Below are 15,338 nucleotides of genomic sequence, written 5' to 3'. Positions count from 1 at the left end.
GCAGGAGATGGGCATATTTGTGACCTCCCATTGATATAATTGGAGTGCCTCCACATTTACACCCATATGACTGAGATCAGAATAAGCCCCAGATCTTTTTAAAGTCTTTTGCTGGTGTTTGAAACCAGTACTTTCACAGCTCAGCAGGTGGCCAGCAGCTGAAAATAATAAGAGAGAGAATTCTAGCTCTCAGCTAATGACTTCTGGCAGCTTAAATTCCAGCCCTATTTCTGAGGAAATTGAAGTTGGCTCTGAGAAAGCAAGGTAAGGGATAGCCAGTATTTCCTTAATAGATATGTCAGGGGCCAGAAAAAAGCCAAGCTGTTCTGGATTCTTTGACTTGGTGTTAGGCTCTGCGAGGAATCTTAAAGAATGCAGGGAGGTAATTTCATAGTGAAACTAACTTTTTAAACAAACGTGAAATTCCCTGATATCTAATGCTACTGTTACCATGTTATTAGTCTCTAGGATACTGATGTAGCTTTTATAGTCAAGAAATGTAGGGAGGGGGCACAGGACAGAGGGGAAAATCTATTTTGTCTGGGCTTGTTTTGGCTTTTGTTTCATATTAGAGGTATTCTGTCTTGTGGTCACGTCCTCTTTCCAGGGAAGAAGAGGGAGTAGAATAGAATGGACAAGAAGAGATGTAGTGTCCATAAAGTCCATAAAGGAGTATAGTAAAATTTGTCTTCCTCGCCCTTTTTTCCTTGGCCTTGTGGTGCAGTTCTTATAACTAAAGGCGTTAGTAACCAGGGCAACTGTCTGTAGAAACTTTATTATGCTTTTGGGGCCAAATCATGTCCTCTGATATGCTGGTGCCCAAGCAGGGAAGGGAAGACAGTGACTTGGTGGTGCGCAAGATGGCACTAGGAGATACCAGTCACATGCCTGATGGGCATACAAGAAAGGTGGTGTGTCCAGTCCCCCTGCTGGCTCATGTGCGTGCTGCCCTCAGGAGCAAATACTAGCTGGGAGCAGTTAAGGTGAACATGCTGAGAGCAGAAGTAACATGCTCCTGTCTGTGCATTTCCTCCAATGGCAGCTTCAGATCTGCCTACCCATCACCAACCTTCCCACCAGGATTCTTTATTCTATCAATTCAGGACTCACTGTGAGATTTTCAAAGGCACAAAGGGCAGCGAGATGCTGGTTTCCCATTTTCCCCTTAAGCTAAATAGGCTTTGTAATGGAGTTCTTTGGGGACAAGCTTCTTCCCTATCTGCCTGTCTCTCTGATTCCAATCACCTTGGTGTGTAAGCACTGTAAGGCCACAAGGCATTGGCAGAGACACTCCATGGCTGCAACTGGAACACTGAGACTACAGTGCAACGTATAGCCCCGCTGCTTCACCTCCATGACTATTAGCCACACACCCCGTGTCTCCTGTACCTCATCCTCAAACTGCCCTGAATGGGGGCACGGAGAGTGCTCCTGTGGAACATGGTCCCCAATGCACCAGAGGTACTGAATCTCCTTGGGAAGCCATTATGGATGGAACCCCTGTGCAGCCAAGCCAAGCCACAGCTGTTCTACTGTCTTTGAGGCTGTCCATGATCTTGCCACCGGATTAGGCCATTGAAAGGTTATTTAATGCATAGCTTTGCCAGCCTATAAGAGAGGGGATTTGTCTCAGTGGATTGCTTGCTTTGCCTTTCTTTTTGCCTAGACTAGAATTAAATGTTATTTTTGCTTTTTGGCTGTAACTTGTTTTTATCTCTTATTCACAAAATATTTATAATCAGCAGCACTTGGTTTAATAAATGCCCCTCCCCTAGCTGCACCGATGAGGAAGATGCAGCCAAGTGGTGAGCTTTGGAAAGGACAGGGCCCCTAATGAAAGCAGTGAGCCACTTGGAGTTGATCATAATGTGTGTAGGTAGAGGGTTAAATGGTGCAGTTCCAAAATGTCAGTTGTATCTGAATCTAATCCATTTTAAATGGACTTTGAGAGCAGTGAAGAGAATGGAAAGGGAGTGCCTGATTGAAAAGCAAATCTTTCTCCCATCCCTAATGAGCTGTTTCTTTTCCTGCACACTATTTTGCAAGGAATTTAGTTAGTTGGTTGGTTTACAGGAAATAGCATGCCAGTGGCACAATAACAGCTGAGTTACAGTAATTACTGAAGGTATTACACATGTGTCACAGCTTGTATAACAATAAAAATTCTCCACTGTATTACTTCCTCTTCCTTCTCATTGTTAAATTCTACTGAGAGAACTGGTGTTTAAGGTAAGTCATAGGATGGTTCCATCATGGTTACATATGCTTTAAAATAACCACTCTGTACTTCTCTGCAAAATCCCACTATAGAATAGGTTCAGCTCTTAGTTCACTGAACTGTTATATAACACACATCATTCCTATCAGGACAAACAGCTAATTTTCAACCAGACTATATAGTAAAAGAAAGCAATAAACTAAAGTGCTCAAACTGATCAGATGAACCAATTAGTGATTATACAACCAGACACAATATTCATGTTATTACTGCCTGATACTTTTAGCCTACTTAGTTGTAAATTTATGTTGCATAACAATATAACATGAGCCCCATAGCAAAACATAGAAGAAAATTATTATTTAGCAAATGAAACGCAATATCGAAATCAAACGGCCATCAGGTGAGTGAGGCCCACAAATTTGTTGTAATTATCTGAGGTCTAGCAACCAGTGGCTAGGTGACAAGCGTTAGAAGAGCACATTTAGATAGCTCCCACTTTTGCTTCAGCAGAATAAATTACTGGTCAATATCTCAGTTTAAGTCGACAGCTAATGTATGTGAAACTTGATTATACATATTACTTGTCACAGATGTATCACTGATGGTGCCCTCAGTTGAACTTACAGGTCCTTCAGCAAGGAGATGGCCACTGAAAAGTATTCTTCCAGTATTCAGCTGATAAGCATTCTTTGTTCTGTAGTGGATGATTTTCTGGTTTTATCACATGACATTTTTGAAGTCCATGATGTCTAAGGCCATTAAGGTCTATAGAGTCTTCTGGGTACTTGGAATCTGCTTCATTCCCTGGGATATGCAGAATATCTTGTCTTTTTATAAGTCAGTTCTGGTCCTCTTTAAATTCACTGCATGGACTTTGAACTCAGTGTTATCAACTGACTAGCTCAGAGTGTGCAGCATTCATCTCAGCACCTTGCCCAAAGAGCGGGTGTCTGATGAGCTGGATTCGGTTTTTGACAGATTTGTGACTGTGGAAGCTGGTGAAACTTCCATGTAATTTAGCCGCTCTGTGACTAACCAAGGCCATTAACTGCTGTTTCTAAATCAAGAACATTTATCCCACTCAGATTTTTATAGTTACCGCCTACAGATCTTTACTAAAAAAGAAATTCAGACAAATATCAGGTATCAAGAGTAATTTTATATGGCTAATTAGAGTTTGAGAGTTCCAGAGCAATCTTCGGTGGTACATCCATGTAATTACAACAGTGCAACAGCCCTTTAGGGGGTAGCCCTCTGAGGACGCTAAAAATGAGAGAAGTTAGAGGATGAGCTCAGAAAACAACACTAACCTTTACATTTTAAAAAAACTGCACAAGGCCTGAGCCACACAACTGCCACTAAAATTGAAGGGAGTTACTCAACTAAAGTTCATTCTCAAGGAGGACACTGTTGTTTTCCTTTTTTAAAAGTGTAGCAGTGAGAAACTAAATGAGAGACAGTGAGCACCACAGAAAAATGTTGGGGTGGGGGGTATTATTAGACAGAAAGCAGGCAGAGAATTCCATGCCTGATTTGTGCATGTGCATCTGGCAGGGCACCAAGTAACTCCCATTATGATCCTTATGTAACAGCATGCTTAGCTCTTTTGAGTTCATCCATTTTCTCTCTCTGCGTCAGTTTCCTGAGTTGTAAAACGGGACACTGTTTGTTTATAAATGTTTATAAAGTAATTTGATTCTCAGGTTGAGGTGCTATGTGTAAAATATTTGCCCAGGGACACAGAATGAGTGAGTGGTGTAAACAGGAATGGAACCCAGGAGTCCTGATTTCAGGCCACAAGTCCTAACCAGTAGACATACATACTCACTCCCAAGAAACCTCTTTGTTTCAACAGAGGCTATTTTCTGTATTCACCCAAATCGGAGGTACATCTAGCAGTAGTGAAATCGCTACATTATGCCAGTTTTTGTCAAATTGGAAAACTCACAGTGATACTACTGTAACATCTCTAGGGATCATTGTTCCTCCCTGCTCTTAACTATTATGGACTGTGTTTCAGAGGAACTGTAATAGGGACAATAAGAACTCATTTTTCCACTTTCCCAGTGTGGCATATTTTCTTTCCTTTGTTTCCCTCCTCATGCATCATTTCCCCTTTCTCTTTCTAGGAGAGTCACTGTATGCGGTTTTCTAAAATGTTTAGTTTTTATGTAAAGCAATTTATGATCCTCTGTATGCAAGATACAGTTTAATCAAGTATAGTGTATCCTACATATATCTCAAAACTATCACAAAATCCGGGGCTGCAAAATTACATCTCTGCTTCTGCTCCATCTGTACTAGGTGTCATATGTCAGTTGCTTTATCAGGATGCTGTAGGGAGATCCATTAGAGAGAGTCCACAGCATAATTAGAAGAAATTTGTTTTTCTAGTTGCCCTATTTTTATCCCTCCTTTTAGAATGTTCTGTTAATTTGAATTCAGCTCACCTCATGTTCCAGCCTGGCCAACCTGGAGAACTAATTGTTTTAAAAGTGAATCTTGCTTGCAAGGTGGTTTTTTTTTCTTTCAAAATCACTCAGCTCTAATCCCAAATTCCCCAAGGGATACTGTGGCAACATACAGCCTTGTCTTAGAATAAACCTGATGTTTACAGGCTAAAGAGAATAGTTACCTAACTGAGAAGAGCTGAAACTAAACAAATAGGAGTCACACAGCCTAGCAAGGACTGGGGCCAAAAAGACTGTGCAATTTGCTTTGGGCCAGAATCTGGCCATTCTGAAATGAGTGCCCAAGGGCAGGAGGAGTGTAAGGAATTGTCCCTCTCACCTTGCAAGCCTGTTCAGTGGGTAGCCAGGATCCTGATCCTCAGTGCTAGAGGTGACCCTTTTGCCTGGCTGGCCACATGCTGCACAATTAAAAGCCATAGCAGTTACCTGTCCTGTGTGTGCTCCCCCGGTGAGCTCACAGGCATTCTGTCAGCCTCGGTTTTCTGCAGGAAGAGAGTACCTCAGGAACTGTCCCTCTAAAACAACCCCTCTTTTCAGCTGTGGCTTATACATACTGCTTCATTCTGGCTCTCTCTATTTAATTGACTCACTTAGACTATGGTATCTATATTTGGGCAACTTCAGTTTCAAGCATTTCTTTCTTGTGTTATTCTCCCAGTTAAGAAGATCACTTATGAAGAAATGTTTACTTTTTATGTGTAGCAAAGATGAGTGTTAACGGTGGTGAGGTTCCACTACCTAAGGAATATATGCAGTCTCTCAATGTATTCCATGCTGGTATTTTCTGTCACCAATGCTCAAGTGTTGTTCCTTCTCACTTCTCCTGTTGTGCATAATTAGAGAACCATGAAGATCTGAGGGGCACAGGGAAGGAGTACTGGCTACATCCATACTAGAGTATCAGAGGCTTGGTTATGTATGATAGTCATACATACTGATAGTACATTTTCTATTTTTGTAGAGCAAAATTACCTTTCCAGCAAGGATGATTTGGAATTTGACTGGGATAACGAAAGTGTATGGAGGTTAATCTCATGGAGCCAAATCCTGTAAAAGTGGAGTAAAGATTTTAGGATATGGCCTACAGAAAAGAACAGTGTGCATGCCCCAAACTTTTGGCTTCTTTCTGGAACCCAAACACCATCATTGCTATGCATTAGTTTTAAAGAGCAAGAGCAACCTATATACAGACACAGAAATTAACACTTCATCCCATGTTGCTTGAGAATTTTTGTGTCCAGTTTCCCAATCATTTTTTAAACTGGATTATAACGTGTTCTATTATATAAGGGAAAAAATCAAATAACTGAAAAGTCATACTTAATTTGTTAACTTTTGTTTCAAGTAATGAGTTTTAGGGACTGATGATAACTGATCTTTGAGATTTGCAGATGCCTGGCAATTCAACATTGTGACTCAACCCTGTAAATAGTCAATTGTCGGTAACTGAATTTCAAAGGAGAGTCTGACCCAGGTGGCATGTACAAATGATGGAAATTTCAGAGGGCTCAGAATACATGCTAACCTTTTGATGAGCTAGTTTAGCAGGATGTGGTAGGAGAAACAATCTAATTCTGGTTCGCACGGTCACATTGCTATAGCAATTACAAATTTGCCTTTTACTCACCAACAGGTTTGATAATTGGCAATGATTGTGCAAAACCCAGGGATTGTATTGAACCACTATGTAATAGTACACATAGGGCTTTTCTACGCTACTGCTTAAATCGATGTAACTTACGTCGCTCGGGGTGTGAAAAAGCCATTCCCCTGAGCAACATATGTTAGATCAACTTAAAGCAGTGTCCACACTGCACTATGTAGGCAGTAGTCACTCTCCTGCTGATGTAGCTTCCACCTCTTGCTGGGGAGGAGTAATTATGTTGATGGGAGAGCGCTCTCCTGTCGACATAGAGCATCTTCACCAGACACGCTGCATTGGCACAGCTGCACCGGTGTAACATGGTAATGAAGACAAGTCTTTAAACTATTAGTCTCATAATTATTCTCTCTCAAAGGTCCCATTCAGGACGGGAGTTCGTTATGCTAGGTGGTGTTCAAACATATAGGTAAAGACAGTCCCTGATAAGAAGAGCTTTCAGTGTAACTTAAAACAAGGCAGAATGTGTGCAACGTACATTAGAAGGGAAACATTAGTGGTAATGAGAACATTCCTTTACATAGGCTAGCTTTGTGTGTGACTTCATTTAAAATTATATATATATATATATATATATATATATATATATATATATATATATATATACATATATATTAATGTCACATGTGGAGGTGTCTTCAGCCTACATCCCCAAACTCTGCCCACAGTACTGGAGTAGCTAGATGTTTCTGCCAAAATGCTTGGTAGTGACATTGTTTTCATTATTCTGCAAACTTAAGCTTATCTTCAAATGAGACCAAATGCTGATCCCCCCACTGAAAAAAGCCTAAGTAAATGGGCCATGTGAAGAGAACATTACGGGCTGTGACACCGCCACTCATGCATATCTTGGTGCAGAACAGCTGCATATCCACTCCCCTGCAAACACTAGAGCTTGAAGGCCTTTAGTGGCAGCTGGGAGAGATTAAATTTGTGTGTCCATGTGGTGGCTGCCCTCAGGACACTTTTCCCTGGCTCTGCTCCTCTACACTGGACCTTCCATGCCACAACATTCCTCCTTGCAGAGAGACTTTGTGCTACCTGCTCCCCTAGCTCCCTGCCATGGTTGTAGAACAATAGTCCTGTGGTGTTTAGAGCTTTGTGTTTCTGTGTGGGGAGGTCAGCAGGGGTCTACAGGAGAGCTGCTTGAAAAAAGGTAAGTATATATTTTTTTAAAGTAGAAAGAAACTAACCAGTTTTTTTTGTTCCTATTGTTCTGTGAAATTGGGGTTTTTCTATATATGAAAAAATTGTTTCAGTGACATCCCCCATTTTATCATCTATTTCCAGTAAAAAAAATAGGTGAGTGATTTTATTTCCCATTGAAACAGAACATTCTCCCCCTCCACCCCCCATTGAAATGATTATTGAATAATGAAAAATTATGACAATTTTATGGGGAGAGGGGGGCATTTTTGTTGAGGTTGAAAACAGTTTGGATGGACCCCCTCTAGTCTCCAGTGAGTTAAGGGGCTGCACAGGGGCTCAAATAGGATTGGAGGATTAGTGAGTACCATCCCCCATACAAAAATGCCCTTATGCACCAATGGAGCAGGTGTATATACTCTCCCCCAATATTTGTTGCTATATCATTCTTGGAAAAATGAAGGGAAATAATTGAATTGCAGAATTTTACAGCATGTTTTCTTTGCTAGGTTAGTAAAATAGCACAACAAAGATTGCAAGCCATTCATTTTCCTTTTTTTAAATGAATGTGGAAGCTATGCCGATAAACATGTATTCTTCTTAGAAATATAGTTATATTATATTTCTGTCTCCAGAGTTTTCTGTTTGTCTCTTAGAATGTATTAATTCCTGTTTTAGGCCATTGGACGCCCACATTTTCCTTCCTATTGGTCTCTGGGATTTCAGCTGTCCCGTTATGGGTATGACAGCCTCGATGTGGTAAAGACAACAGTTGATCGCATGCGGCAGTATGGTATTCCATATGTAAGTATGACTTTTTCAAAGTGCAGTTTAATTATTTATGTACCTTCTCAAAATGAAAAGAGTAAGTTAATAATAATACAAAGGAACAATTACCCTGTGAATTGTACATATGAGAATATTCATAATTCTGTGTCATGATTTTGCAAATAGTATCCCCGGAGTTCACAATTTTAAATGATATTTTTAAACCCCTAAACCAGTTCTGCTCTCAGTTACATAATGGTCAATCTGGAGTATCTGTGATGAACTCAATGGAGCTATACATTGGATTTACTGCGGAGAACGTTAGAGCAGAATTTAGCCTTAAAGTTAATCAGAAATCTCCTTCTGCTATATTCAATATTTTAAATTACATTTGATGGCAGATTAATTACTTTTTGAGGATTCTTAAATAAAGTTGCATAAATTCTGATTTAGCTAACATACTAAAATAATTTCATGTTCAAAACTGTCAGGATGTCCAGTATGGTGATATCGACTACATGGAGCGTCGTTTGGACTTTACCTATGATAAAGAAAATTATGCAGGTCTGCCAGAGTACATTCAACAGCTGAAAAAAGATGGAATGCACTATGTCATTATTCTGGTAAAATTAACAACCTCACTAATTTTCTCTCAATTTATGCTACGTATTTATGTAGTACCAGTCACTGAAATATCTAGGCACCAAAGTATCTGTGCTATTGAAATGGGTTCTCCATCATCTTCTCTTGTAATATCATTCATCTATCTAGTAAAACAAAAGAAATTCTTCACACACTTCTCATTATTATGCTGTATTGCTTTTATCAGGTACTTCTGTACAGGGCCGGCTCCAGACCCCAGCGCGCCAAGCGTGCGCTTGGGGCGGTGTCCCAGTGGGAGGGTGGCAGGCAGCTCTGGTGGACCTCCCGCAGGCGTGCCTGTGGAGGGGCCGCTGGTCCCGCGGCTCCGGTGGAGCATCCGCAGGCGTGCCGGCGGGAGGTCCACCGGAGCCACGGGGCCAGCAACCACTAGAGCGCCCCCCACGGCGTGCCGCCCTGCTTGGGGCGGCGGAAATCCTAGAGCCGCCCCTGCTTCTGTACCAATACTCTTTGTATGCCACAACACTTATTTTTCTCTCACACATTCCCAAGAAGTTTCTATGAAAATTATGGACTTGAATTGAGAGGGAAGTTGTTTAAGGCATTACCCTTCATGAAAACAAACTACACCTCTACCCTGATATAATGTGGTCCTTGGGAGCCAAAAAATCTCACCGCCTTGTAGATGAGACCGCGTTATATTGGGTTCTTGCCGGTACACCATGCCGGACTGGACTGACTTCCCCGGCAGGGATTTAAAGGGCCTGGTGCTCCAGCTGCTGTGGGAAGCCCTGGTCCCTTTAAATCACTGCCAGAGCTCTGGCAGCGAGGCTCGGGCAGGGATTTAAAGGGCTCGGAGCTCCCCGCAGCAGCTGGAGCCTCTGGCCCTTTAAATCACCGCCCTGATTTAAAGGGACCGGGGCTCCACACGAATTCAGATATAATGTGGTAAAGCAGCGGAGCTCAGGTGGCGCTTTTAAGTGCCCGGGGTCCCCCGCTGCTTTACCGCATTATATCCAAATTCGTGTTATATCGGGTCGCATTCTATCGGGGTAGAGGTGTAATTTTCTTAATGTGCACAAAACTATTCACAAACTTTTTGGGAAACTAGAAACCATACTTCATTTTCCCATGTAGTAGCTTTTCATTAATATTCATATAAGAAACTTTGTCTGAAAATTTGTGGAAAACCAATTTTGAGCCTGTAGCCAAAAAGTATGTAATAATGACCGAACTGAATTCATTTTGTGCAGAAGTGGAAACAGTAGGTTTGTCAATTTTTCTAACAAAGACTATTTATTTGCAGTAGATCAGCACACACTCACTTGTAGTGAAATTACTAACTTTTTGTGTCAACAATTATAGTGAATGTGGCAATAGATGATAGAAATTGGAGGCCAGTCAACTATTTTTTTAGCAGTCCTTGATAGATATATGAGAAATTACTCTGCAGATCTTAACAGCAATACAACATTATACTGATGGTGTTTCTCCAATCCTGACACTGACACTGACCTCACGTTTCTCAATTAGAGCCAACCAAAGTCCCTGACCAGCGCTCTGCCAAACCACTATATAAGCCAGACAAGAATCTGATTGCCTACTTTGTGACTGGGACTATGCACACACGCCGTACAGAATACCATTGTGTGAACTAGATAAAAATTCATTTTAAATGTTATCCTCATCTATGAATCTTACAATAACCTTATTTTTTCCAGCATTGATGTTTGGGGCAAAGTGTGACTCCAGTGCCATGGAAAGGAAACTTTTTGAAATGTTTCTTCTTTAATCCTGTTGGCTTTCCTCTTCAAAACCTCCACAAACTGGTCCCACCAATTTATAGATTCACACATTCTAAGGCCAGAAGGGACCGTTGGGATCATGTAGTCTGACTTTCTGTATAATACAGGCCATGGAACTTCCTCCAAATAATTGCTAGAGCAGCTCTTTTGGGAAAATATCCAGTTTGGATTTTAAAAAAATGTTAATGATGGAGAATCCACCATGACATTTTGCAAATTATTCCAAAGGTTAATCACTCCCACCATTAAAAATTTACACCTTATTTCCAGTCTGAAATTGTCTAGCTTTAACTTCAAGCTTGGACCATGTGATACCTTTTTCTGCTACAGCCCATTATTGAATATTTGTTCGCCGGGTAGATACTTGTAAACTGTAATCAAGTCACTCCTTAACCTTCTGTTTGTTAAGCTAAATAGATTGGACTCCTTGAATCTGCCACTACAAGGCAGGTTTTTGAATCCTTTAGTCATTCTCGTGGCTCTTCTCTGAGCCATCTCCAATTTATCCTCGTCCTTGAATTGCGGACACCAGAACTGGACACAGTATTCCAGCAGCTGTCATACCAGTGCCAAATACAGAGGTAAAATAACCTCTACTCCTATTTGAGATTCTCCTGTTTATGCATCCCAGGATCACATTAAATCTATTGGCCCCAGCCTCACACTGGGAGCTCGTATTCAGCTGATTATCCACCATGACCCCCAAATCTTTTTCAGAGTCATTGCTTCCCAGGATAGAGTCCCCCATCGTGTAAGAATGGCTTACATCCTTTGTTCCCAAATATGTACATTTACATTTAGCTATATTAAAACACATATTATTTGCTTGACTCCAGTTTACCAAGTAATCTAGATCACTCTGAATCAGTGACCTGTCCTCTTCATATTTACCACTCTCCCATTTTTTGTGTCATTTGCAGACTTTATCAGGGATGAATTTATTTTCTATCAGGTCACTGATAAAAATGTTAAATAACCTAGGGCCAAGAACTGATCCCAGTGGGACCTCCCTGGAAATAGAGTTGCTCAATGACAATTCCCCATTTACAGTTATATTTTGAGATCTTTCAGGTAGCCACTTTTTAATCCATTTAATGTGAGCCCTATTACTTTTATATCATTCTAGTTTTTTTAATCAAAATGTTGTGCAGTACCAAATCTATGCCTTATAGAAGTCCAAGTCTATTGCATCAGCACTATTACCTTTATCAACCAAACTTGTAATCTCATCGAAAAAGATAAAGTTAGTTTGACAGGCTCTGTTTTCCATAAACCTATTTTGATTTGCATTAAGTTACCTTCCTTTAGTTGTTAAATGAGTCCCATATCAACCACCCCATTATCTTCCTAGCAATGATGTCAGGCTGACAGGCCTATAATTACCCAGGTCATCCTGTTTACCCTTTTTAAAAATTGGCACAACATTAGCTATCTTCCAGTCTTCTGGAACTTCCCCAGTGCTCCAAGACTTATTGAAAAATCAATCTTAATGGTCCAGTGAGCTCCTCTAGCCAGCTTTTTAAAAACTCTTGTGTGCAAGTTATCAGACCTGCTAATGAAAAAATGTCTAACTTTAGTAGTTTCTGTTTTACATCCTCCAGAGATACTCATGGAATGGAAAGAGTGTTATCACCATATGATGAGACTGCATCATCTGTTTTTTCCCTTCAAATACAGATCAGAAATATTTATTTAACAATTCTGCCTTTTCTGCATTATTATTGAAAATTCTACCATTTCAATTTAGTAATGGACCAATATCACTGTCAGGATTCTTTTTGTTCCTAATATACATTTTAAAACTCCTTTCTTTTGTCCTTAACTCTGCTGGACACAGATTTTTCCTTGTGTCCCTTGGCTTCCCTTATCAATTTTCTACAACTCATAACTTCTTTGATTTATATTTATTACTATCAACTTCTCCTTTCTTCCATTTGTTATATACTATTTTTATAGGTGCCTTCACTTCCCCAGGTTGTATTTTTACCCAACACAGTCGTCTTCCTAATTTGTGGGATTGTGGCTTTTTGGGCATCTAGTAAGGTATTCTTAAGTGATTCCCAATTCATTAACATTTTTCTGATTAAATTCTTCCTCCCAGCTGATTTGGCTCATAATTGTTTTCATCTTTGTGAGATTGGCCCTATTAACGCACCAAGTATTTGTGTGTGTATACGTTACTGGTCTGGACTTTATTCTGCTTTCACGTTATTAAAATGATCCAGTCATGATCACTTGTACCTAAACTACCATTAACTTTTAGCTCTGTGATCAGTTCCTCTTTATCTGTTAGGACAAAGTCTAATATAGAATTTCCCCTGTGTGGCTGCAACAGTTTGAGTTAAGAAATGGTCATCTAATGTTTAGAAGTTACAAGAATGTTTTAGTACTGGCATCATGTTCCCTCTAGCATATGTCACTCTAAGTGAAGTCTCCCATGAGCACACAAGTTTTTTTTCCTCTACACATTATAGAGAGGTGCGTAAGTGGGTGGTCATCCTTTTCCCTAGTGTGATTTGGTGGTTTGTAGCTGACACCAATTACCACCCCACCTTGTGCTTTGTCTGTTAGGACACTGATGCGTAAGCATTCAAGATCATTTTCTTCTGAGTTATTATTGACTCCGAAATTGGTAATGCCATTTTTGATGTAGAATGCCACTCCCCTTCCCCTTTCCCCCCAATTGATCCTTCCTAAATAGATTATAACCATTGATTTTACCATTCCAGTAGTGCTAATCATCCTACCAGGTTTCAGTAATACCAACTAGATCAAATCCATGCTCATAAACGAGCAAACCCAATTCTTCTTGTTTGTTACCCAGGCTCCTGGCATTGGTGTATAGATAATTAAAGAATTTCTTCTCTTCATGTCCTTTGATCCCTTGATCAATTTTGTTCTCAGCTTCTCAATTGTGTTCTGAGTGCTCCTATCTTCTCTCTTTTTACCCTGCCCTTTTGCTATTAGTTTAACTGCCTCCAGCCTGTCCCCAAAGATACTGATTCTCCTTCTACTGAGGTGGAGGCCTCCTCTCCCCACAGAATATGGACCAATGTTCCACAAAACCAAAATCTTACAGCCTACACCACTTACCTAGCTAGTGAGTCACTTCCAGAATCTTCTGCCTTCTGTTTCCCTTTGCTCATGGGACAGGGAGGATCTCAGAGAAGATTGCTTAGATATTCTTCTTCTTCAGCACACTTTCCAAGTTCCCTGAAGTCATCTATTATCTGCGAGATATCCCCTGACATTGTCATTAGTGCTGATATGAACCATCACCAATGAATCCTTACATGTAGACTCCAGAAGCCTACCCAATCTCAGAGTGACTTGTGTCATGGCTCCGGGAATACAGCACACTGTCCAGTTGTCTGTCTGTCCCTTGAAGAATGTTCTTTCAATTCTACTGAGTATTGAATCTCCAATGAGGATCTGTCTGTTTTCCTTGGCCAGTTGGCGAACTCTTTGTGGATAAGCTTGATTTTCCTCATAGCTTGGGCCAAGCTGCTATCCACACATCTCATACATCTCTCCATTTCCTCGGACCTGCTGGATCTTAAGAAGTATCTTCCATAGTTTCCATGTTGAAGACCTGGTATTGATTTTAAACTTCTAGCTACATAGAATTCCTCCTGCTTCTCTTCTCTTCTCTCTAGTGGCCACAGTCTGTCTAGCCTCATCTGCTCCAACCATGATCTCTTGCCTCTGGTGGTTATGAAATGCCAGTCCTCTCTGACTTCCTCTCTCACTGATTCTAGGCTCCATTCTTCCTTGAATCTGCAGTACGGGTGTTTCCCAAATCTGAGTTGTCTAGGAAGTCCCCAATTTCTCTGATTCTTAGTTGCATGTCAATTTGCCCCTCCAATCAAATAATCTTTTCCTCCAGCACAGCTACCAACTTGCATTTCATGTTGGTCCTCAGGCAGGGAAGAATAGGGCACATCTGTTGCCAGTCACCACCACTGTTTCATTGCTGTCCATCTTGATATCACACATAGTGCTGAACCTGGAAGGAAAGCTTCTCACATTCCCTCCCAAATCCCCCTGTTAGCTGCCTTTGTTACCAGCTCCTGGAGAGACTCAAAGGTTCAGTGACTTGGTCATACCTGCCCCCTCTTTATTATATAGTAGAACCTCAGCGTTATGAACACATCGGGAATGGAGGGTGTTTGTAACTCTGAACAAAATGTTATGTTTGTTCTTTCAAAAGTTTACAACTGAGCAGTGACTTAATACAGCTTTGGAACTACTATGCAGAAGAAAAATGCTCCTTTCCCTTAATTTTTTTAGTAGTTTATATTTAACACTGTACTGTATTTGCTTTTATTGTTTATTTATTTATTTATTTTCTGTCTGCTGCTGCTGTCTGATTGCATACTTCTGGTTCCAAATGAGGTGTGTGGTTGACTGGTCAGTTTGTAACTCTGGTGTTAGTAACTCTGAGGTTCTACTGTAGTAACATTCACTCAGCTGGGAAACAAATGATGTCATGTGACCAAAGTGATCAGTCATCAATGATAACAACAAATAGTGATACATGTGAGTTTTGCCAGCTGTATTCACCACCATTTCTGGTTCGTCAAAAAATTCACCAGTCTGCAATTTCCTGTGAACTGGAGATTCCAAGATCTTTTCTGAAACATGATGTTTCCAAATGGAAAAAAAAC

General features: G+C 40.6%; 1 protein-coding gene across 1 annotated transcript in view; it reads left to right on the top strand.

Annotated features, from left to right (window-relative positions):
* Positions 1-15,338, top strand: part of LOC120380997 (maltase-glucoamylase, intestinal-like) — a 100,666-nt gene that overhangs the window by 42,885 nt on the left and 42,443 nt on the right. Inside the window, exons 8-9 of the mRNA XM_039498986.1 lie at positions 8,177-8,302; positions 8,758-8,889. Of these exons, the coding sequence (XP_039354920.1) occupies positions 8,177-8,302; positions 8,758-8,889 (258 nt within the window). The remainder of the gene's footprint in view (positions 1-8,176; positions 8,303-8,757; positions 8,890-15,338) is intronic.

This window comes from Mauremys reevesii, linkage group 1 (assembly GCF_016161935.1).
Source record: "Mauremys reevesii isolate NIE-2019 linkage group 1, ASM1616193v1, whole genome shotgun sequence".
NCBI classification, from domain to species: domain Eukaryota; kingdom Metazoa; phylum Chordata; order Testudines; family Geoemydidae; genus Mauremys; species Mauremys reevesii.
The sequence above is the reverse complement of the archived record's forward strand: the minus strand, read 5'-3'. Positions and strand labels throughout refer to the sequence as shown.